At 43.0% G+C, this 25,375-nt stretch overlaps 2 protein-coding genes across 4 annotated transcripts; one reads left to right on the top strand and one right to left on the bottom strand.

Annotated features, from left to right (window-relative positions):
• Positions 1–390: 390 nt before the first annotated feature.
• Positions 391–7,886, bottom strand: LOC135401099 (nucleolar protein 8-like). The gene is made up of 15 exons (XM_064633272.1): positions 7,745–7,886; positions 6,229–6,426; positions 6,059–6,137; positions 5,904–5,967; positions 5,515–5,655; positions 5,050–5,415; positions 4,750–4,983; positions 4,554–4,650; positions 4,217–4,337; positions 3,972–4,058; positions 2,882–3,060; positions 2,186–2,369; positions 2,029–2,111; positions 1,871–1,953; positions 391–552 (listed from the first exon to the last, which is right to left on the bottom strand). The coding sequence occupies exons 2-15, from the start codon at positions 6,413–6,415 to the stop codon at positions 463–465; spliced, it is 1,995 nt and encodes a 664-aa protein (XP_064489342.1). The 5' UTR covers positions 6,416–6,426; positions 7,745–7,886; the 3' UTR covers positions 391–462.
• A 183-nt stretch (positions 7,887–8,069) lies between these two features.
• On the top strand, positions 8,070–25,345 carry LOC135401100 (solute carrier family 41 member 1-like). 3 transcript variants are annotated; one of them, XM_064633274.1, is made up of 12 exons: positions 8,070–8,186; positions 10,714–10,755; positions 13,924–14,328; positions 18,752–18,859; positions 19,040–19,111; positions 20,524–20,668; positions 20,836–20,982; positions 21,085–21,232; positions 21,620–21,693; positions 21,822–21,956; positions 22,045–22,193; positions 22,841–25,345. In XM_064633274.1, exons 3-12 carry the CDS (start codon positions 13,951–13,953, stop codon positions 23,024–23,026), a joined length of 1,542 nt encoding a protein of 513 aa, XP_064489344.1. In that variant the 5' UTR covers positions 8,070–8,186; positions 10,714–10,755; positions 13,924–13,950; the 3' UTR covers positions 23,027–25,345. The 3 variants fall into 3 exon arrangements, with proteins under 3 accessions (XP_064489344.1, XP_064489345.1, XP_064489343.1); XM_064633275.1 differs by lacking the exon at positions 10,714–10,755; XM_064633273.1 differs by lacking the exons at positions 8,070–8,186; positions 10,714–10,755 and adding an exon at positions 13,128–13,220.
• The last annotated feature ends 30 nt before the right edge of the window (positions 25,346–25,375 follow it).

Here is a 25,375-nt window from a genome sequence, read left to right on the forward strand (position 1 = left end):
ACGTGGTCATGTATCGTGGACGACAAGGTTGGTTCGGTTTCGGATCACTAATGATATTTTTCGGCGAAGGGTCGTTTGACACAAAAAGTCGTTAGGACACCTTTCATTCCTTTTCACTCGTACCACCGAATATTTGATATCTATACAATATGAAATTATGCTGAAATCCCAAGATTTCAGGATCCAAACCCTAGCCACAAGCCGAGCGCTGACTACGGGAGCAGCAACGTCCGTCAATTTTCATTGTTGTCATTTTGTGCTCTGTCTCGTTATGTCCTGCATGTAATTTACTAACATTTAAGGTGCATGAATGCAATTACATGTGGAACTGCAGAAGTAATCATATGTCACTGTGACGGAGAAGCGCTGCAGAAAATTACGTGCAGCATAATCAATAAAAAGTGGCATTTTATTTTCACGGTGTAATTTAAAATTATATACAGCATTATGTAGAAATCGGTTTCATTTTTGCGTTGCAATTTTCCAGACTCCCTTCTTCCCATATTTTCTCTCTGCTGCTCTCCTTGCTACTTTCCTCTTTGACATCATTTCCTGCAAGAAATATCTGGTGAATGAAAAACCCCTATGGAATGGTACCAAGTACCGTAAGTAGAGTGAAGTGAAGTACAGTAAGGTAGAGTGAAGACCATTAATAATGGTTAAAAATTGGGCTGTTCGGTATTTCATACTTTAAAAGCGATAAAACCCCCGTGCCGGGAAACAAGTCAAAGGACGACACAGCACACAACACACTGTGCTGTGTGTTGTGTCGTCCTTTGACTTGTTTCTCGGCAGGGGGGTTTTATCGCTTTTGAAGACCATTGATGTTGCTACCTCTGCAGGGTCTCTCCTGCACAATGTGTGGAGGACCTCTGCAATGCACTCAACAGCAGTTCACTTTGCATGCAATAGTATTTGTGCAGGCCTCCCTAACGCTGTGGTAGCTTGCAGTCATTGTGATCTCCTTAATTTTGTAATAGGTTATTACTGATACTGTCTGTCCTGTGTATCTTATTTCTAGAGATGTGCAAATAACAAAATTCCAAACCGGATCGTATCTCACACAGACCACGAATCGAATTTGACGACAAAGAACAGTTTCAGGTCAAGTGCAATCGTTTGCACGAATTTTAGCATGCATAGCAGCCTTTCTTTGCGCTGGCAACCTCTATCTGCGCTGCACGGCTTTGGTTATTTTAGATGCGTGTTGTTTTCTGCACGTGACGTTCTCCCTCTGATAATTATCAAAAATCTGCCTGTGCCGTTTCAAATGATTCACTAGAGCCGATGCTGCACCTGTCAGAGTCCGCAGTACAGTTCCGCATGCTTTGCGTTTTCCTGTTGCTTTGGGGTATTCAAAGTAATCTCGTACGTATAAGAATCGTCCTCTTTGCCGGCAGTTCCTTAGATGTCTCCGCCTCCACCTATCCTCCGCCTCAAGGTTGACAAGGTTTTTGAATGACGAAGAGCGACGATGTGTGCTAAGCTCTTGTGTCATTCCTTTCAATGATGATGATGGTGATGGGGATGATGCCGATCGAGTGGATTACATTTCGCTGATTGGTCTCCTGTCCGCCATGAAGGTGTCGGTGACAGCGTTGCACGCCTTTTCAGTGTTTCAGTTGTATTCGAAAAATATTCGAAAACATTTAACAACAAAAAATTGAGCGCAAATACTGCACATCAACTATTCAATTCGAATTCGAAGTTTCAAACATTTGCACAGCTCTACTTTTTTCCCGTTTGTGAATGCATCAGGTCCTTACTGACTGACACTGCTCATAGTCGTGTTGCAAATTACGTTTACCAACATCTTGTGAGGCTGTCTACAAGAGGCCAGCACTGCGTGCTTGCATCTGACGGTACTTACAGGAAACACTTTCTCCCTCATAGCTTCCCATTTCCGTACAATTGCCTCGTTGTCATCATGGCGCTTAAAAAACTGCACTCCTTCTGCAATTAAAAAAAAGTTACTACAGTGCAGTACTCAGTTATCCAGTACATCACCAAAGGCCTATATTGCCTTACCAAGAAGCCTATGATCTCCTGGAACAAAGAAGAACCTTGGCCGGTCCACCCTCACTAAGAAGCGTCCATCACACTCAGCAGCACTAAAACCCCAAGCCACGAAGCCAGGAAAAAGTACACATTAGTACATTTTCTTCATTAGCAATCTCAAGCTTACCTTTCGTCTTTAATCTCAGCATGCTCTACAGAATCTTCATGTGGCTCTTCATCGGAGGAGTCATGCTTAAATGGGTTCCTTTCAAAAGCTTGACCCTTCAACTTGTTTTTACTCTTCTGCTCTACTTTACCCCGTTGCTTTTTCCGGCTGGCATCATTGTCAGAGTCACTTTCGAAGAATGGGTCTGTAATGAAGAGACAATTCCCTTATTAACCTCTGGAGAGGAACCAATTGTTAGTGTTGCAAACAGAAAGCAGAAAGTTTTATGGTTAGAGCCTGAAAGTTTTAGGGTTCAACCCGGTTCTTCCCCGAATTGAAGGTTGCCTCTTTAGGGTGATACCTGGTTTTTCCCCAGTGAACTGCCCTCACTGAGACGTCTATACTCTACAGGAATGCACATTAACTTGTTTGGCAGCAAATGCAGTTACATCACTGTTTGTACCAAACCAGTACAGTTAATTTGAGTAACTGAGCCCCATTTCTCCCCAAATTTAGCATACTGGAAGTTTGTTCAACTGAATTCTAATGAATTTATAGCACATGTTTATTTACCCAATTTTTACCCCATGAAGTTAGAAAAAAATATATCCAGAAAACCTCAGACTCTATTTATGGTATATAGTAGCACTGAAAAGCAATAAACCAAACCATATTAAATAATGACAATAAGAACGATAAGAGTGGTAGGAAACCAACCTGCACCACTGTCATCACTGTCTCCGTGGTGGAACATTTGTGAAAAGCTGAATTGTCTGCCTTCCTCTTTCTTTTTGTTTCCTAGAGCATCCCTGAGAGAGGTGCTCACTTCATAGAACTGCTCCTTTGAAACTTCAGGAACTGGCTCAGGTGGAGCAGGGTCCTTGTTTTTCTTCTTCCTGGCAACATGCGAATAGAAAGCTTTACATATAATTGGGACTTTAAAAATGTTTTTAACTGTTAGAACAAATGTAAGAGCAAGTTCTCTGTAGCCCATTTTGTAAAATGGGCACAGTGAGTTTCATGCAGATTGAAGGGACGCAATTAATTACACAATGTATGTGTGGGAGGCATTCGAGATGCCTAAAACAGTTTCAGGGTTATTCATGAGCTGTCTGTGCTAACTAGAGTGGTAGATGCCAATTCTTGCACGGTCAACCCTCGTTACAGCGAACTCGCTTAGTACAAATTATTGGATTTTGCTAAGTTCTACGTAAGTTTTGTTGGTCATGCTTGATTCCTATGACAATTACCAATTATGACCTTACTGCTGGCGTCTCATTCTGGAATTTGTAAGCTGGGTTTACAGTTTTTTGTATCATACTGTTACGACAAAAATCAGATATAATGAACATTTTCATGGTTCCTGTGACACTTCGCTATAACGAGGTCTGACTGTATCATTTAAGTTACAGGTAGCTGTCCAACGTCAACGCTATTTGTCTTACTATTCATCTCATAAAGCCATGGTTGCAAATGCTCTATTTTACTGTTTCTTCCAGTAACTTTTCAGTATAAATGTATGTAAAGTCAATGTGCACACAGACTCCCAGGGGGATATTCAGTATACAGCCACACATCTAAACGTGAATTTGAGCATAAACGGCTGCCTGCAGTATGTTCAAATTTTTTGAGCAAATCATGGTGCATAAGGATCGGTGTGAAATGAACGAGCCAGCATTATTCCGAGATGTCTCTGCACCATGCCGAAGACAATAAATGAAATCAAAAGACAGTAAAAGGCACAACACAGCAAAACCTTAGCAAAAATACGTTACACATGTTGTCAAAGATAACAAAACACACATACTTTGAAGCAACAGCTCCAGCTTCCTTCCTAACTTCAAATTTAGATGCATCTTCTTTTGTTGGATCAAACCTGAACTTGTTTGTGTCCCTGAAAATAGAATAAACGTATAAAGTATCTCGGATCATCACAGATGGTCTCAGTTGCAAATTACATAAATAATAGGCTATAAAGCCATCCATGGGCAAACAAATAAATGAAATAAAATACAAGCCCATCACATCGAAATGAAATGACAAGGTAATTACTTGAAAATAGGTTTCTTGTGAACTGGTTGATCATCTTTTACAACACTTCCACCAATGATGTCTTGAAGAACTTTCAGGTTTCTTGTTCTCTCATCAGTATTCTCAACATTCGTATCCTCCTCTGGAATAAAAATGGCAACCAGTGTGAAACAATGAACAACAACAAAAGTTACCAGGCATCAGAATTTTTAAACTAACTTTTCTGTTCGACACAAACAACAGTTCACAATGTGTACTGTGTACTGCTTTCCTTGTGTTTGCTATTCCCCCAACTTCAATTCAGGCCAGGAGCTTTTTGTACAGTGCCTTTCAGTACAAATACAGCAGTGTGCCTTACCTAGATGTGCACCTTCATTATCATTATCACTTTCTACAAATTGCTCATTGAGGCGGAATCTTTCATCCATGCCAATCCTAGACTGAAGCTCCCACACCTGCAAACACAAAGCACATATTTCGTTTCATAACATATACATTTCTCAATGGTCGTCTCAGACGTAATGCAACACCCTGTACATTGAGAGCGTACTTACTCTCTGCCCTTTCTTCCCTTGAAACTGGGGCCTGACACGAAAGTCATCCTCAGCATGTGTTGAGATGTATTCATCACCCTCATCATCATTTTCATCAAACAGATTATGTCTTTTTCCAGCACGTGGCACAACAGCTGCTTTACTTGTGTTGCATTCATCATTGTTGTCACAATCATCATCATCATCACTGTCGCGAAACACGATCTTTTTGTTGCCCTGTGATACTCCACTGTCCTGAGGGAAACACACTTTGCATTACAAACATCCCCAACATCAATGTCGTAAAGCAGCAATTCTTACCAGAGACGAAAATGCGGTCTTCAATGCCCTGTGTTGCATTTTACTTTGTGCTGCTTTGGCCTTTAATGATTGAAGTCGTTTTTCATTGTCGAGCTCTCGTTTTCTCTTCACATCCACGTAGGGTCTCTTTTTTGCCAGATGGTCTTCCTCCACCTCATTTTTTTTAAAGTTGTCACCAGACCAGTTCTGACTCCTTGGAGCTCTCTCCCCATTCACGGGTGCCTCCCACGATTTGTGAGGACGGAAGCTGGAAGTTGTTGCCCTGGGGTATGGATAATGTTCCCCGAAGCTTTGTGGCTCTTCATCCTGTAAGTTGTCGAACAAGAAGGACTTCTGTTGGCAGAACTCATCTGGTGATGTCTCGACCTGCATGTAAATAAAATTTGTTGAAAACACTGCGTGTGTACATAAGCACATTTGAGACACACGTGTAAAGCTAATATCATGACATACATATTCCCTCACCTTCTTCTTCGCAGTGTATACTATATTAGCACTGCTAACAGAACTTGCACCTGGCCTGCCTCCATGCCCTATGTTGTCATCTTCAGTCTTTTCAATTTTGATGCGAGGTGTGCTTGGGTCTTTGTTCCATACATGGTTGTTCTAACAGGCAGCAGTTAAGGATTGAAGCTACATGGACTGATGTAAAGTACAATTGCAATAAAATAACCCAAGAATAAATATTGAGGACAGGGCACTGTAGCATGAAACAACACCCAAACCACTTCTTGAAGCTTACTGGCTCTTTACAACAATTTGTAAGACAATGTCATGCTTTGTAACACCTTCCCCCTCAAAAGCAACAGTGCCTGCATAAAAAATACAAGCGAAGGTAATGACATAAAAGATACGATTTCCCTTTCGTCATTCCGGTTACTTTCGCTCCGGTTTAAGCGGTCGGCTTCACGTCGTATCCTGAAAATGAAAGAAGCAAGTTAGAAGGAATGAAGAAGACACGACCGAGTGCACATCGGTATAGCTGTGCAGACATGACTAATAAACTTACTTCTCTATGTAGCTTTCCTTCGCCACTTGGACAACTATGCTGTTGCCCTTCCATACTGTGTTATGGTAAGTTTTGATGCCTGCAAAAAGGCATGAGTTAGGCTTCAACCTGCAGGGAAAATGTCTGAACGTGTTGCAGCACAAATGCTGACTGTTGATTGATTGACTCACAGTTGACCAGCTTCTCCTGCGTGAGACCGACATCAAGATAGGCGAAAGTTCGAAAGGGCATGCCCATTTCATCCTTCTTCGTGCGTAGTTCCACATTTTCCACATGTCCAAACTTCCCAAATTTTTCTCGTAGCTCTTCTTCGCGTACATCACTGGCCAGATTTCCTACAAATAATCTCTTCTTCATGTTTGGGAGATCTGCATGAAGTGAAGCGTAGCGGCTTGGATCAGCACGACAGAAGTCGGACCTCAAAATAATAATTTGCAAATGTTCACATAGTCGATATACACTGCATAAAGTGCCAACAAGGACAGTAGATAGAAGAGCGCTGTAACAGCACTAAAATTACCTTGTACGCTAAAGTTTGGCCTACATAAAGCGAAAATCACGGAGGCTTGCAATGGAATTTTGAATAACATTGGCAGCATATGAAGTAATTTTAGCCCTCGACTAGAGATTTCACACCATTCGTATCATCCTTTTGTAACATTGAAACTCAAACTCATATCATCCATGTCCAAGCACCTTACTAAAAAAAATAAATAAATACATAACGGAGAACTGATTGCCAAACCAGTTCGGAACAGAACTTTTCATTAGTACAGGTTCAGTTCCAATATCGCAAAAAATAGTGGTTCCGTTCAGGAAAAATATCAGTTCAGTTACGGTTTTCAGTTCGGTTAGACGGCCTGGCTTAGAGCGGCTGTAGCCAGTGTTGCCACACCCATGCCCCGAAAAGCATGGAGATTTGAAAAATCAGTAGGTCATTGTAGCAACCTTAATATTGTCCAAAATATGCAAGATTTTGACGATCTGGCTTTGTTGGTGCCTTTGGTCTTCGAAAAGTGAAAGCGCTGTTAGCTTTAATCACGTTATGCTTGCAAATGTACTGTTAGTTTATGTGCAGTACTGTGCGCAGATCAAAAATTTTACAGCACAGATGCACCGAAAATACAGAGTCGTGCGATTATTACGACATTTGTAGGGCATACAATTTTAACAGTCAGCTCGACAACAGAAAAGAAATGACACACAACTATGCTCCTGTGCATATATTTACAAATATAGAGCTATGCTTGCACTGAATCTGCTACTTTCCTAGTTACCGCATGACTTGCTCCGAGAAAGGGCTCACACTGTGACAACAATTTTCAGGTGATACACTAAAGAATCACTAAATGGGGTATTCTGAGATGTCAGTCGGCTTAGGTCATGCAGCCTTAGCTGCAACTCGCTTTACCATGCAAAGGCAAGCCTCGACGGATGTACTTGTGTCAAAATGTCGCTTGGAGCAAGGAAAGTTCAGATACAATTTCCAAGATGTGTACATTTAGAACATAAATGTGTAGATTTGTAGATATCCATAGAACTCTGTAGATCGGGCAACTACTGCGGTGAGCAACGATGTCCAAGCAAATGTGCTGTTTTAACGAAGATACATACGATCACAGACTTTTATGATACAACATACAGGACACCAAAAGCGGTCGCCAAATGAAAAGCAGAGTACAATACCAAAATGTTGTTAACACTATGGTCCGCGAAGTCAGTAAAGTTCAGATAAGGACACGTGCACCGAAAACATTACATTATACCACGCAGCCACGCAGCGCTCAAAAGTCGAAAGCATGGTCGAAAGCCACCATGCGGCCATGCGCATGCGTTGTGCGCATTAGAATAGGAAGTTAAAAAAAGAAAAATCGTTTGGGAAAAAACAAAGATCTGAGAGAAAAGCCAATACAGTCTTAATATAGTATATTATGCAAGATTGAAGGGTACACATCTGATGCATTTGCCAGCATTTGCTTTGCGGTGAAGTATTATGGAATCGCCATCGACATAGAGTTCGGATCTAAACTTGCAGCCTCTTCGAAGAGGAGTTGTTTTTAGCACATTGTAGCAGAATGTAACGTGTTTCTGTGACGTATTTTCTCTCAGACACTCCAGTGACAGTAGGGTACGTTTTATTCTCTCATATTCTTCACTTCGTATTCATATTCATTCTCTACCGCCAGGTTTCATAAGCTGATCGTCCGTGCTCGAATTATCGTGTTTTCCCCACTACAAATTGTCCGCGAGACAAAAAGTATGAATTGTTGCAACTTAAGAGCAGCGAAACACTATTTAGAGATATTGCAAGCTTTGCTTTGTCTCTGAATTACAATTCCGCATGATGGTGTCAGCGCGTAGTGCTGACGTAAACATGCTGAAACACACATCCGTTCCGTACGCCCGCAAGCAGCTGGAACTGTTTGTGCGTGCACCATACACAATCATGCTGGCGAGGCATTCGTTTTATCTGTGCCAGACAATGCACGATCTTCATTTAAGACTGCGTGATTGGATGAATGCCTTCTTCATTGCTCTATTATATAGCATCGAGTCAGTAACTGGTGGACATAGCAGTGCAGTCAAGATGTCGTACAGACTGTTTCTTTTTTTTCTTCTTAATACTGTCCTTGTACGATAACCGCGTTGGAGCTGCATAAAGTGTTGGAGCTTCTGATGCAACTTTGTCAAAAGCGTCATGATTGTGAAGCTCACCCGACTATTACATCCGTGATCGTCATGTCGTGAAGGTTGTGGTCGTACAGTCATAGGGTAAAGGAATCTTCATGTGTATGAAAAAAAAAAAAAAAAAAAAACAAAGAGAAAAGGTAAAAAAAGGGTTCGCCAATAGAGAGCTTCTTTCATTTATTTCATTGCATTTTTATTTGCTTGACAGCACCCCCTGGCCGTGCATGATAGAGGGACGTGGAAGTCAAGAAACACTTCACTGATACTGATACACATAATATAATACAAACAAGATTCAATGTGAGACAAAAATAACCTTGCAGACACGGACTCAAAATCGTCTTTCACACTCAAAAGATACAATTTCTACGGGAAAGCTTCCAGTCTCTTGTGGTTTTTGGTACGAAAGAAATTCGAAATGCAGATGTATAGCAGTGTTGTGAACCGACCTTTAATGAGCTGTCGCTACGGGCTGTCTAAATATAAGCAGACATGGAAAAAAAAGGACTGATTTCATGGTGTGGTTGCAGTAAAATATCTTACGAAATAATGTCAAACCGGGCGTCTTACATTGAGTAAATAAATGCCGGAGGTTGATGGAAGCTCTCAGGGATGTTATACAGGGTACTGTGAAAGTGAGCCACATGTGAAACCAAGGGAATGACTCCTTTCTGAGGTAATCTTGTTGATATGGACATTCAAAGGAAGATTGCTGGGGATATGAACACTCTAGTACTTGTAGGAGGCTACTATTTCTAATGACATGTATGGGGTAATTTTTTAAATGAACAGAAACATTTTATAAGAAAACATGCAAGGTTTAAGCTCATGAACCATAAAGTGCACCAAGCACTGATTTGACCTAGATCCAGCTGGAATATGTGAAAACTATTGCTATCAGGGTAATGTCCTGTACACAGTGTGATTGTCTGCAAATAGGTGAAACTGAGAGGCCAAGGATGCTGGAAGATCATTAATGAATTAACGAGACCTAAAACGGTACCTTGAGCAGTTCTTGAGAACTGCTAATGATAATGATATTAGGTATTATTAACCATAACAATGCAAAAGATGCAAAAATCAGTTTCAACGATGTAGACCAGCAGGAAGCAAGGGACATTTATTGTATCAAGAGGCAAAAGCAATTAAAAAATTAGGAAGTAAATACACAAGTAAACCTTCTGTACACTTTGGGGGCAAAATAGGGGATTCTTATCAACTCCTTAAAAAGTAGGTATGAAACAGGTGAGACAAAAGGGAAAGAAATGTACAAAAGCAGGATAAGGAAACAAGCTGGTTTGACATACAATGATGCTCCATACCTTGAGTCTGATGATGCACAGGGATACTTACATGCACACGGCTCAAAACCAGTACTGATTTATTTACAAACCAAGCACTTATAAATCGAGAACAGAGGACGACGGAGAACAGTAGAAGGCTTACTAATGCATCCAGGAATGCTACCAGAGATTCCTGCCTGAAGAATGACACAAGTTCCAGCATCTGCTGTGTGATACATACAGCCAGTCTTTACAAAAAGTGGGACACAGCACAAACAGCCTTCAACATATTTTGCTAATTCCGAAGTTCTTTGATGGGTTTTAACTGCTCAGGCATGTTCCTGTAGTTAGTCAACCACACATTGACCCCGACAAAGAAATTCATGTTTGTTCACAATAAGAGAAGAGGAACAGCAAAAGTATAAGAAATATGCTGATCAAATAAAACTTTGCTGTCCGTCCAGGTCTTGTGCTGTGTATGCCCGCTCATGTTTCCTTAGGTTTTTGTAACTTTTCTGGGTCTCCAACCTGCCCTGCCAAGTTTTGACACTTTGTAACAAATTTTTGTATCTTGGCAGTAAGTTGGTAGTAGCAGAAATGTGATTTATGGGTTAGAGAGCATATTTGACAGCTTCCACCTTTTAGCTGTTTAGCCATTCTTTACACATCTTATCTTACACCCAGGCTCCTTGTACAACGTAACAGTATTCTTGAAGATGGTTCGAAGTAAGTATTATATATTCTGAAGCTGATGTGTGGTGGTTCGCTGGTGGTGGTGGTGGTGTTTCACCTCAACTGTTGTCCATTGTCTATGGTTCTTCAGCTTCTGTGTCTTTGCATGAGCATATTGGGGGATCGATGATTAGCGTAGGAAACACAGAGTAGTCATTATTTTGTACTAAGACCCTATGTGGTACAAGAAAATCAGTGACGGGTTAATTTCATCGGTAATTTTCACCCTATTAACTTTCTCGACCTCCTTTCATGTCCTTCTGCCGTAGCCAACTTACAAAATTCTCGAGGTCACCTCACAGTCAGCAGTATAAGACCCTCAGTTGTCCAGACTAGCAGCAGACACAAAGTCACACTATCTGCAATACAGATTCTATGTGTATGTGTGGCCAATCGTTCAGTTGCATTCGGTGTCTCATGACCCCTTGCACAGCCCACAACACCCAAAGTATAAAAAGCCTGAGCACTAGTAGCCATGATGTAGGTGTGACTACACGAATAAGAATCAATCAATCAACCAGTCACAGTCGTGGTCGGCCGAGAGGTCGCTGGGCAGGAAAGATTTTTCTCAATCACACCAGCCATACCTATGTAGATGAGACGCCACTAGCCGCGTGGACAGCTCCAGCTATCCAGAAAATGCCTGTGTTTGAAATCGACTGAAGCGATTGGCTGAAGCTAATGGCATTCTAGCTTTATATGTCCATGCAGAGATTTCCCTACCCCCCCCCCAGGGGGGTTGTACACCCTCCCTGCATTTTTGCAACACCCCCCCTGAAATTTCTCAGGCTGTAGGACCACAGTCATGCAGATGATCGTACCATGCATTTGTCCAAAATTATTTGAAAGTGACTGTTCAATGCATATATCGAGCGCATATACGAGCAAAAATGCGTGCGGGCACGCAATCTCAATGTGGATCATCAAGAACCATTTGTGCCCAACTCAATCGAGCGAGGTATTCTGCTTTTTTCCTCTAAGGTTTTCACCGTTGGTTGCTAGGTATTCATTGAGATTGATGAGATAAGGTGCTAGTCCTTTTTCTTTGTCGGTCGTGTGACTATGCATCTTAATGTTGAAATGCCGTTCATAATGAATCTGCATTCTAATAACATGTACAAATAAAACGGGAAAGCTGTGCAGATATGTCACCATTGTGCCACGATTCTTTCCGTGTCTAAGAAAAAAATTCCGTAAGTGGAACCTTTACCAAGCATAACCTCCCCCCCCATCCCCTTGAAAGCTCGGCACCCCCCCAACAGTGAATTTCTGGGGAAATCGCTGTGTCCATGTAACGAAGAAGTGAGAGGAGGCCTAAAGCAGTCATTATTTAGCCTTGGTGGCGTTGCCACGACACACCTTGCAACTCTGTTCTCCTCTGTCCACTCAGAATCCAATGCAGTGGTGGATCCAGGGGGGAATCCCTCCCCCAACGTCAGTTTATACGTTGAATTTCCCTCACTCCCCTCCCCACTTCGCGCTTCGACAAAGAAACCACCCATCCCCAAACCGAGGGTATGGATCTGCCCCTTGTCCAATGACACACATGCCTGTTGCCTCTGTGAGACTTCCATTCATCTCGTCCTCTGCTATCCCCTTTTTCTTTTCCCTTCTTTACCAAGCACTATGGTCGTCTACAGTTAAAATTTTGTGCATACAGAGGATATCACTAACACAAAAGAACTTGCTTGTAACTGTAACTGTGTATATTTTGTGGAGTGTGATGGTATGAAGTGCGAAGTATGGTATGAAGTGTGAAATGGTATGGTGCCCCAGAGATAGCAGTGGTCAGCTCAGTGGCAAATACAGGAGCGGCCGGTTGGGCGATCGCCCCCCCTCCCCCCGCCCAAAAAAAAAAGAAAGTCTCAGGCCCGTATCCGCCCCTTGGTTAACTCCCAAATTTCCACCATAATGAGGAGTCTACGTAATCACGAATCGAGCCACTTATGGTGGCATTGCTGTTGCTTGTCTCTTTGTGTCAGACTCTTTTTGCATTTTAGTGGGTTTTGTGGCAAAATTTATGGGTTGCCTGTCCATGGAGACCCACGAAGTGAGACGTGCTACACGTTTACGCAATTTTTCAGACACCTTTAAGTTGTGTAACATTTTCAAGATACCGCGTACAACTGCCAATCGTTACGCACTACACTTGATCATGAATCCTCGTGCCATCGCTGCATTTCCCATTGTTGATAATGCTGCAGAGGAAGCATTGTCACAACCTAGTAGTGCTGTCCCAGTAGCACACAGATTCACTCACAGTTTAAATTGAAGCATGGAAGGTGGCCAGGATTGTTATAGAATCCAGCCCCTGGCTTGTGGGGTGTAGCAGGCTTGCTTGGCCACTTTCCACACTGAGTCTTATGTATAACTTGAAGTTGCAACTGTCCGATAAGCTCAGAAGTTCCCGTTTATTTCTCTCTTTTCTGTGCCTCCTACAGGTTAATGTGAAAATGGAGGTAGGTAAACAGTATTGTGGCATTCAATTGTCATAGTTTAAGTTGATTAATGAACATATTTTACCAATCTTGACTGGCTTGCATTCTTTGTATGTCTGTCCACATCTGTTCTTGCACATGCTTCATATCCTCTTCAGTTGGACATTCTGTTTAATGACAGCTGTGCCAGCAATGTGACAAAACATCTCACAATGTACGAAAGGAGAGTGTAAGCCTATATACTATATGTGTTAGGTTGTCTAAAATGTGTCTCTGTGGTGACATATAAAATGTGTGTTGTATTGTATGCAGTGTCAAATAGTGAGATTTGTGGCTGCTTTGTAGGTCTTCACACGAGGAAGGAGTACCACATGCACAGTTTGTACAAGGAACTTTTGCCCCCCCCCCCCCCCCCCCCCCAAAAAAAAAGAATGTGTAGAGGCATTATTTGCCTTTCCATTTATGTGTCTTGTACAGTGTTGCACATGACACACTTGCAGCAAGCTTTTCTTATTTGTGCCATGGCTTATTCTTCATTTGAAATCAGCTGCAGTCACTGTGTGAGCCATCTCGTGCCCCCAACTTGTGTTTGAGGAAAACATGAGCAAACTGTTCCTCTCTTCTGGTGACTTTTTCAGTGTTGCAGTATTCCGTATCATAAATATGCGTGTAGTTTTGGAGATAATGCTGTTGGTGATATGGCCCTCTTGTCTTTCATAAACAGGGCAACTGGGCAGATGCTGCCACCCCAATGGGTTTGCACAACCCAACTTCTTCAACCTCAGCTTCCTCACCTTCGATACGTCGCAGAATGGCCCCACGAATCTCCAGTGAAAATTCCAAGATGGACCGCAGCACTGGAAACAGTAGCGATATAGGCACTGGATCAAGGTTGTCGGACCTTGAGAGCCAAGAATGGCTTCCAGACGAGCATGTTACCCTGGAGTATAAAGAACCCCTTCTAGGTGATGAGGCTGAGCTGAAAGCGAAGCCAAGGGATGGTCTTCATCGGGACTTGGTGTCAAAGGCCGCTGAACCTCTGTGGTCCATAGGGATTCAAGTGTTTGTGCCGTTCCTAATTGCAGGCTTTGGGACTGTAGGTGCTGGACTTGTGCTCGATATCATTCAGGTGTGCTGGCTTTCACAATGTTGCCTGCTGTGTTTGGTTGTGGCTGTGGGGGGTGAAGGGCCCGTTAAAGGAGCAATGAGGTGACATTTAACGTCGTTCGAAATCGTGCCTCATCTGTCAAGCTGTCCACCAGGAGTCACCATGCAAAATATTTTCATTCTGCGGTGCGTTATAACTGTGCAATCGAGTTTAGAAAAAACGGTCTGAGAAAGCAGCTGCAGACGGCCGACACGATTGTCGAGTGACGTATTAGAGGCTCCGTGCCTTGTTTCTTTGTTTCTTCTTTGCAGCTCACGAGATGTTTATACATGGTTTCAGTTGTGCCACTGTGCGTCACGTTAGGAAAATAGCATATGTCATGACGTCCTCTCGGTCTGCGGTGCGCTCTTTCCACGAGGAGAAGAATTTTTCTAAGGTGTGCAGAGCAGAGCCCTCGTGCTCGCTCTGTAGGTCACCTACGCTCATCATTCTTTTGCAGGAACCCATTTTATTCGTTGGAGAAACACTCTGCACCGAAAAACGGGAAAAAAAATTTGGGGTCAACTTAGTGCTCCTTTAAATGTAGTTTATATGTGTGTGTGGTCTGGTACACACAATGTTTTGCATTTTCTGAGTTCAGGTTTCTTCAAAGACTAACTGCTCTACAGGGAGGTCTACCCTTACATTTCCCTTTTCTCAATACATACTTCCTCTATGTCTGATAGCAAGAACTCTAAAATTGGTTTTATTACCTGCTGTATCATTAGTGCATTAGGTGTATCTTCAGAGAGAGAGTCTTCTGTGTGGTCAAGCTACTTCAGGAGAGAATGTTAAGAGGGGATGCACCCCGCGCCGTTTCATCGTTTCTGGGCACGAGATGGCGCCGGGGTCTACCCAGCCACGAGGTGGCGCTAGGTGCGCCGAGTGCTGTAACTAGTGCCGTTGTTCAAAAAGCGCGCGATACAGCGTGGGGGCATGTAGTCCCCACAGCATGCGTGACCCTGTTGTTTTTGTTCGCCCCGACTTCGCTTGGGATGTGCGGTTAATCTCCTAATGGCGAATTCGGGTGGACATTTCGGAACAACTTTTTTGCCAGATCTCGAGCAGTCATGTTCGCTTGGTCAAAATGAAGCAAATCTCGCATGTTCGCGTGGGGCTTTCCAACCACTCGGAATTTGCTAGCTAGTACTTTTTTTGCCCGGTCTCAAAATGATCGAGCAGCAGATTGCTCAACTGTATCTGGTGTCGTCACATCCGCACTGCAACGGTGGCGAGTGCCCTCATTGGCGCGCATGTTGAAATCACGTGGTTTAGCAGACGACAGAACTCGAAGACTTGCGACCGCGACGCCCCTAGCGTGATCCAAGTACCTAAACCCGCTAGATTCCTAGCAATCATGTTCGGGTGGCAACGGTCACGTGATCCAGCTTGGTCGCCGACCTAGCAATTTCCGAGCGCTCGGCCGTTTTGCTACGAAATGACCACCCGAATTCGCTATAAGAAAAGAGGGGTTCTTGAGGAGAATGCAGCTTTGGGGAACAAACGCATCTATTCATGTGTCTGTCGGCAGCTTCCTTGGTTTGCACTCTGTTCGACTTGTGTATCGTTTTGCTGCTGCACCAAAATCTCCCGGCTGGAAGAATAGAAAACGGGTCACGATGGCGAAATAATTTATTCTGTGTTGGCATCAGTGGGGCTGTACTTATGCTATGCAATGTTCGTTTGCAATACCCTCACCAATTAAACAAAAATTACTATGAAAGTCACTGAAAAGGTTAGCCAGCTGTAGGATTCGAACCCACATCTTCTGGATTGTCGGTCTAGGGCTCTACCAATTGAGCTAAGCTAACACGCCTATTCAGCCACTTCCAGGTTACCTCAGAACTTCAGTTCTTTCATGTTCAAAAATTACTAACTTGTGAATTTCGCATGTGATTGTACCAACTGTCTACCCCATGAACGTGCACCTTCAGCAACTATATTTTTGCGACAATCACTAAATCGGCACCTAGTGGCCAGCACGTGGTCCGCCAATTTGACCGAATGCTGCTCAGTTGAATGCGGTTTTGTTCAAGACGTTTGACTGAACACCTCCTTTTGTGTACAAATTTTACACGAGACTTGTGTATTTATTCTCGCTCGGTACTGAATAAGGAAAAAAAAACACACACACATACACATCGTATACATGTTTCTTTTCCCTTTTGTATCTTCGCGCAGAAAAAGTATCAGTTTGGAATGTCCGAATACGATCATTTGGGCTGGAGTTGAACATATGATAATAGTGAGTTTTAGTATACCGTTCATAAGGTTATCGTGCCTATCGGAACCAATCGCAGTGGTGCGTGACTGAGAATCTTACCCACTGATTGGTTCCGGTTGATACGGTTCGACGCAAGCCACGTTATCAACGGTCTGCCAAAACTCTCTATTACCATTTTCTTATACGTTATGCACGGACGCATGGGTGCAACCGTTCCCTGTTGCGCGTGCACGTCTTGAAGTATAAATTAATGCCAGAACAAACGTTTAGCAAAGAACCTTAATGCTAGCAAATAAAAATACGAAAAGAATGGTACTTGTAATAAATAAAGCTAAACAATAACGACCAGTAATGGCGGGAAAAGGGTGCTCGGTGTTGCTCGCGCATGCCCCACAAGCAGCGGAAAGAAAGACTGTCTTATTGACAACTCAGCCCTTAAACCGGTAAATAATACTTAATTAAGTAGTTTTGTCAGAATCATTCAATGTCCATAAAAACATTTTGGGTGCTCAACAGAACCTTTACGTATCCTTTAAGTGCACTATAGCAAACGATTGAGTATGTGACATATGTGCTATTATATACTGCAACTCTGCCACAAAATTTAGTTTTCCTTTGTTTTCATTGCTGAGATAAGATGACACTGTTGAAAACTAAGCAACATACTGCAGGAGCACAACGCGATTCATACTCGCAAACGAGCAGCGCATAGCAATGGTCAATGCTCTTTGTTACATCTTTTTCTTTCCTCCCCCCTTTTTTCTTGTGTGTGTGGGCGGGCCTGAACCATACCAACGTTGTTATCTGTGCCAGAACGCGATATCTTATACATACAGAGGTCGCGTCCACAAACCCAGATAGAAATGCTTCGAACCTGAAAAGGATCGGTGGCCGTCTACCATTGACCTGTTACCAACCTTACAAGGGAATTACCGACAACAAAGTGAGAACAACAAGAGAGAGAGAGAGAGCGAAAAAAAAATTATTTGGGAGGCCGGAAGACAATGGCGATGTTGTGCTTATCTCACTAGTATTTATTATCATCATTATTTTGGCGGGTGCCGAATTTTCAGTTGCTCAGCTCATCATCGCCGCTCGTCCCTGCGCCAAACATATCTTTCGACGCTTCCAGATGTTCGGAACAAACACGCACGCAGGAACCAAGCGAATCGACGGGACAGTCCGAACTGCAAGGACGAGCCCAATACCGAGAATAGCATGCTGAGTCATTACATGCCTACTTGTGCCCGCTTCTCAAAGGCCGGCGCGGATAAGCCACACAGCAAGAAAAAGAATAGCCCCGCTGTAGTGGAGCTTAGCGCCCTTCCCCTTTTTTTCCTGGGAAAGGGAAACTCCGATATTATGCTGAAATAAGGGTCACAATAGACCTCTACTTGTTTGTAAACAAATGATGTCATAATGTTCGACAGCGCCACGAGTTTGGTAGAGTTGAACTACGTTCAAAGCTCGTGGCGAACAAGGTCGCGCCTGAAAGCCACGGTCTTGAGGGGATTACGATGGTCTCTGAAAGGGACGCGACCTTCGGTCCTACTTTCTTCTCCTTCCGGTCTGTTTTGGTTTCGGTCTGTCTACCAACGTCGTGATGATGACGTTTGTCGGGTAGAGGTTTATTGGCGGATAAATACCTTCTGGACGTAAAGCCCGCGTCGTCGCAGCACCGGGCGGCAGAAAAAGTTGACCCGAGGAAGCGCTGTACATGCCCTCAGATATTCTCATTTATCTCAAGAACGGCTGACTTTACACGCGAGATAGTGGTACCAAAACGTTCAGGACACATTTTAGAAGAAAATGGATTGAGCAAATGTCGCCTAGGATGATTGCTTTTTCTGCTATTCGCTTCAGAAGTCCAAGGTCAATTTTTGGCTATTTTCCACACGTTCTACAACGTCTCAACGAAAAATCCAAGCGAAAAAAATACAATTCGAAAAATCCATTTTCTCATAATTGTTAAAAGCTATCAAATGAGACCGATATCATGAAGATCGGACGACTATTTATCGAGAAAAATGGAAAAGTTTGCCCCATAGAAAATACATGGGGCTGCGACGGGTGCTCTCCCTAGCATGATGTCATTTGTGTATTGGAGGTGTGTTTGTTTGTGTTTTCTTCGGGCCTTGTTTTGTTGCTCTGGGTACTAATTGTATCTTTTCTTTTGTGTAGCATTGGATTGTCTTCCAAAAGGTTTCAGAGCTTTTTATACTGGTGCCAGCATTATTAGGATTGAAAGGAAATCTTGAAATGACATTAGCTTCTCGGCTGTCTACACAGGTAAAGAATAACTTTGTTGCTGTAGCAAATTCTCTGGCACGTGAGTTGTGGCAATGAGTTTGGACCTTGAGCAGCACCTTTTGTGCATGTATTGTCAACTTTGTGTAAAAAAACTTTTTGCGAAATTGGAAGCTGCTTTGTTTTCTAAGATATCACTGATCGGTGCAATTTGCTTTGCAGGCCAACCTCGGAAATATGGATACGTCATTAGCACAGTGGAAAATGGCAACAGGAAACCTTGCGCTTCTCCAGGTAATAAGTAATTTATGTGCACCGCTTGGTCCTTGTAGGTTCCAATATGTTGATAATGGTCTTTGGTGCCGATGATGCAAGTCGGAGGGTAAAAACATGTTTGATCTGGTTTAACCTTAAAACTAGGGGTGTGCGAATATTCGAATTCTCGAATTCGAATCGAATATCAAACGCTCGAACTATTCGATTCGCGAATCGAATATCCAATATTCGGTTTTTCGAATATTCGACGATTCCACGAATATGAACGACACAACCCGGAAGTGGGCTTCACCTGATGCTTCCGTGCATGAGGTGAAGCCTGCTTTACGAAATTGCCCTAGCTGCAGGACCAACACAGGCGGGACGGTGTTTAGTTTAAGATAACGTTATCAAAAGTTAGTTTTGTAGACACTGTGTGTGGAAGGGGTGGCGCCCCTCCAACATGCAGTTTAGCGGTGCCGACGAGGGACTTTGATTTGATGTCTGTGAGGTTGCCTTCAAAAAGTTAGGACACTTGAATAATGACTACAGCCCATGGACAAGAAGGGTGTCTCAAAGATGTCCTAAAAGTCTAAAATTTCAGTAGTGCAACTTCCTAGGGCAAGTGCAAAGAAACTAAAAGGTGTTCATGGCAAAGCTGAGGCAGGATGCCAATCCGTTTGTTTCACAAATGGCCTGTGGTTGTCTGAAACAATTACAGCCTCATCCATATAACATGCTACTGCCTGGCATAAAATTTTGAAATGAAGGTAACCACTCTAGTAAGTGTAGGCTCACCTGAAAGCAGGAAGCACCCTCATGTAAAATTATAGATTATGGGCTTTAAACAGAAGAACTGCATGTCTCTCTTGTGACAGTTAATGCCAGAAAAATTACACTAAAGCCATGGGCTACAAAATGGAAACTTTCAGTGCGAAAGTCGCATATTGTAAATTTTGCACGAATATTCGATATTCGATTCGGTATTCAGAATTTTTTTCCCCATTCGATTCAATATTCGATTGGACTTAAAATATTCGGATTTGCACACCCCTACTTAAAACACACGGCCCTACTTATGATGTGCTCATGGCATCTTTACCTTTTCATTCTCTTCAGCACTCAAAATGTAAGTTTGCAAGCTTTGGTCATGCCAGAGCCTGAATTAGCAGCATTTTCTCTCTCTCCTTCTCTTTTGTGCTTGTCTTTACTGTACTTTCTGCTTTCTACGCTACGTGCTATACTTTCTTAATTTGCATTACTCAATGTACTGGCCAGCAGTTGCGTAAACGACAGTACCTTCTATGATTACTGGGATGCTGTTCAGGAATCTATGAGATATGAACGTTGTTATTACAGGGCCAGTATTGAACAATTCTTGCATACAGAAGTGGAAAGGAAAAAAGTCGCTCTTACTTTTCTTTTTAAAACCTTCTTCCTGCCGATTCCAGTGTCAAGCGACCGTGGTAGGTTTTCTGGCGTCCCTGTTTGCCATGGTCATGGGTTGGATTCCAGATGGGGAGTTCAGTTGGAAACATGCACTGCTACTGTGCTCAAGCAGCCTTGTCACGGCGAGCGTGGCCAGCCTGGTCCTGGGTGAGACTGTTTATCCAAGTAAACAAACATAATACGGTGGTCCATGATTTTTTGCACAAAACTTTGTGCCTCATTTTGTTCTGTTGATATTCCTCGTGTGTTTGCAAAGGCATCATTTGTGAAAGTTTGGACATAATTTGGTGACCTTCATTTCTCTCTCACTTTAGGTACAGTGATGATTGGCGTCGTAATAATGTCACGCAAGTGCCACATTAACCCGGACAACGTTGCCACCCCCATAGCCGCATCACTGGGGGATCTGACAACACTTGCACTTTTAGCAGTTGTATCCAGCTTTCTTTACACAAAACTTGGTGAGGACGACTGTTGCGTTGTTGTTTCGCTATGTTCGTTTTGCGCTTCATTACTAGAAGACAGGTAATGGAACAAGTGCTAATTTTTTTTCCGGCTTTCAGAAACAGATATATGGTTTGTGGCAGCCATTCTCATTGGGTTTCTAATGCTACTTCCTCTATGGGGCATAGTGGCTTGCGGCAATCCACACACTAGAGAGGTTCTTCACACTGGGTGGTGTCCCGTTATTTCTGCCATGATGATATCAAGGTATAGCTCACTTTGCTTCGTAGGTTACTAATAGTAGTAGGTCAAGTTGATTACTTGACGTTACACCTGTGTATGCAAAACAATGTGAGTGCAAGTCTGTGGCCTTGCACAGACAAGAAGGTAAATTATATCTGCAATTATACAGGTTCCAAATTGTCTATTCAAGAGACAAACATGCATTCAATTTTGTGGATGCAGAAATGTTGTGCTGCTGCTAGAGCTAGGCAATTTATTTACTACATTGTTAGAAGTTTTTAGAAGGTAGTATGCAGGAGGTTCAGCAATATGCTGTATATGGCATAGCCTAGATTCCCATAATCCTATTTTGAGTTGCTAGTGCTGTTTTTTTTATTAATGCATTTGTTATGCTTTCGTTTTTCTACCCAGTGTTGGAGGGTGTATACTGGATTTTACAGTATCAAAGTTTCATGGTGTGGCAGTGTTTCAACCAGTAATCAACGGTACGTACATTGTTTTTTGTATGAACGACCGGTGTGTTTTCTAGTATGGCACTGGCATGGATGCCCAACATGGCGACACATGGAATTTGTTGTCTCCGTATGACTCGTATTTTTTTAAACATATTTAGGTGTAGGAGGGAACCTAGTGGCGGTACAAGCAAGCCGAATCTCGACATTCCTTCATCAAAAGTCAGAATTGGGGTCTTTGCCCGTGTTGGATTCAAGGGTCTGTGTCAGCCCATTGTCCGCCTTCTTTGGCAAAAGTCAGTATCCCAGTCCTACCGCAAGCACACTCTCTGCTTTTCCCAGTTAAAAATCATTAGCATAAATTTCACCTCATGCATATTTCAGGCATTCACTCGAGGACGGCAAGGGTGCTGCTCCTCATGGTTCTTCCAGGCCATCTAGTTTTTACTTACGGCATTCGTCTGCTGAAGGCAGGCCATACATCTGTTACACCCATGTTCCTATCTGTCTATCTACCAGCTGGTGTCATACAGGTAACACACCATTCTGCTTTCTGTTTTGTAACATATCTGTTCTAAAAGTACGATACTCTGTTGGCATATGCCAGAATCTTGGCAATTTGTTGTCCCTGTTTCAAATATATACGAGTAATTTAATGACAGAATTGCCTAGACTCTGTTATACAGGGGTGAGAATTAGCAAAGACAATACATTGACAGGTTTACACCAGTCACAAGCTGTGCAGGAATGGGCGTCATTACCCCGTTCTTTATTTCTATTTTTTGGTTTCCCATCCTGTTCAATCCAATCCATCTTCTATGAAGCTAGAAATGACACTTGCCTCAAACTTCCTTGACCTGCTGATGGATTACATCACTCTGGTCAAAATCTTACGCAAACTTCCATGATGAACATTTCCTACGGCTTCCATCAGTCACAATGCATTATCTATGTAGTAAACACACAGTTAAAAAGATGCCTAACTCTATGTTTCAGTATACCGTAGTGCAATTCAAAGCAACCAATGATGTCGTGAGATTTACGCAGCAAGGCTGAAAGGTGCCAGTAATATGAATTGGGAACATTGTTTGTTTGTTCGGTCTAGAGTGACGGGACTAACAGAACTATTTACGCTTTATTAGAGAGTGACTTTAGTTCCAGCTATTATTTTAACATGCAGGTGTTCCTCCTTCTGTACATTGCTCATGTGATGGTGCATTGGATGTGGACTCAGGGCATGGATCCTGACAACTCTGCCATTCCGTACCTCACAGCCCTCGGAGATCTGATTGGCACTGCCCTTTTGGCCTTGTCTTTCCTCCTGCTGAGTGTACTCGGTGATGGTGATTCTGATGTTGGAGATTGACAGTATGCCTTTGCTCCAAAGTTTGTTGTACATTGCTTTTCGAACATTACCACCCTCCTGCCTTTCACCGTGTCCCGAGGCTGTATATACTGTGATGCATCAATGCTGCCCAAAGAACTGCGATCTCACGACTGCTATGCGACGTTTCTTCGTAGCCTTGTGCAACGGTGATAACATTCGACTGAGAAGGATAGGACAAGCAAAAATGCACGGGAGTACTCTGTATGCAAGAATTGTTATGACTAAGTATCCCTGGTTTTCTGCTGCGGCAAATTCAAAATTCTGCGGCACAGTCTTGTAAATTGGCTGCTGGAAATGGGAAACACTTTATTTCCTTGGATAATGTGGGAACAAAAAAATATTTTACTACGTTATAGATTCGAAGCACTGTTGCGGCTCAGCATTACATACATGATATCTTGTTGAAAGAAGGAAGTCACTGAAAAGGATAGCCAGCTGTAGGACTCGAACCCACATCTTCTGGATTGCCGGTCCAGGGCTCTACCAATTGAGCTAAGCTAACACGCCTTCTCAGCGGCTTCCAGGGTGCGACTTCCTTCTATGTTGTTTCAGCCTCAGAACATCAGTTGTTTCATGTTCAACAGTTGCCGCCTGCGTCGATCCCGTCGTATGAATGTGTGTATGAGTGAGAGAGAATGGCCGGTTTGTCCCTTCAGATGACGCACCCTGGAAGCCGCTGAGAAGGAGTGTTAGCTTAGCTCAATTGGTAGAGCCCTGGACCGGCAATCCAGAAGATGTGGGTTCGAGTCCTACAGCTGGCTAACCTTTTCAGTGACTTCCTTCTTTCATCCTTCATATTTGTCCCTTCTATGTTGTTTCAGCTTCAGAACATCAGTTCTTTCATGATATCTTGTGTTCTCCTCTGACAAAGAATGCCATCTATAGCCTGCTGTCATTTCATACTTGCTGAAACATCTTCCGGCATGTACAGAGGTTTTAGGAAGGTTATAGGAAGGAGCTTACAATACATGCCCTGTGGAAGTTATATCTTTAGGAGACCATTTTGTTTCTGGTCTGTAGGCATTATTTAAGAGTCTTTAAAGGCAAACTCCCAAACATCAAATCAAAATGCCCCACTACCACCGCCAAACTGCGCACGGGAGGGACGCCGCCTCTTCCTCAGGCGGAGTATGCACAGTAAACCTGGGCTAACGTTACCTTAAGCTAAACTACAATCTGTCTGTGCTGGTCCTGCGGCATGGGCAAATTTGTAAACCATGCTTCACCTCATGCAGGGAAGCGTCAGGTGAAGCCCACCTTCGGGAGGAATCGTTCATATTCCACGAATAGTTGGATATTCGGAAATCCGAATATTGGGTTTTCGATTCGTAAATGAAATACCGAGTGATTGATATTTGACTCCAATTCGAGAACTGATATACCTGCACACCCCTAAAAATTTGGGATTTCATGAAATTCCGTGCCAAACGAAGAATTCCGCGATGAATTCCGGATTCCGCGGAATCGCGGAAAACGCGGGGCCTTAGTCATAACACAAGCAAATTGCATCACATCATCCTATCTAAACAGAATGCTTTCAACGGGGCAGCCCTGCACAGGATCATGATATGCTACGATAGGGGCAACCACTCGATGAGATGTTGCCCAGGGCTATAAAATCTATACCAGCTGGCTTGCACGCTTCTGCTCTGTTCATCGTACAATATTCTGGTACATATTCGCGGTACATGGTTCTCTGTGTGTACAAGAAACAGCCTTGTTCAGAGTTCAAGACTTGTCATCTTGGGATAGGTTGAAACCTCAGAAAGTGACTTTCTCACCGACAATGTTCATTGCTGTACGGAAGCCACTCCCCTGCATTTTGATAAGTGGAGTGGTGGTGGCCTATTTTGCAGGTATGTGCTGGCGTGTTTGTGTATCCAACAGTGGATATAAGTACACATATACCAAAGTATATTTTGTTATATTTCGGCGACTAAATGATAGTGCGCTGTAGAGCTCTAGCTCATCCTTGTCATCACCAAATGTACTTAAATACTGGTATTTCTCAAGGATGTTGTGTTGACAATCTCAATTAAAAGCCAGCGCATTTGAACACACCTGAGACATCTTCTCCAACCTTCTGTTGCTCCCTGACGTTAGAGTGTATGTCGTCAATAGAAAATGCGACATAACCCTGATGCATATGCTTGCAGGTTGATTGGGATCTCGCAAGCCCCAAAAAATACAATGAGGATGCTTGCCCAGGCTTTTTTTTAACCGTTACAGTCGTGATTGTTGCTTTTGTGGCATTCATTATTTGCATTCATCAAATAAAAACACGTAATGAGCATATCATCCCTGTCCTTAAAAATTCAGGACAGCACT

The sequence above is a fragment of the Ornithodoros turicata genome, chromosome 7 (genome assembly GCF_037126465.1).
Source record: "Ornithodoros turicata isolate Travis chromosome 7, ASM3712646v1, whole genome shotgun sequence".
Classification (NCBI taxonomy): domain Eukaryota; kingdom Metazoa; phylum Arthropoda; class Arachnida; order Ixodida; family Argasidae; genus Ornithodoros; species Ornithodoros turicata.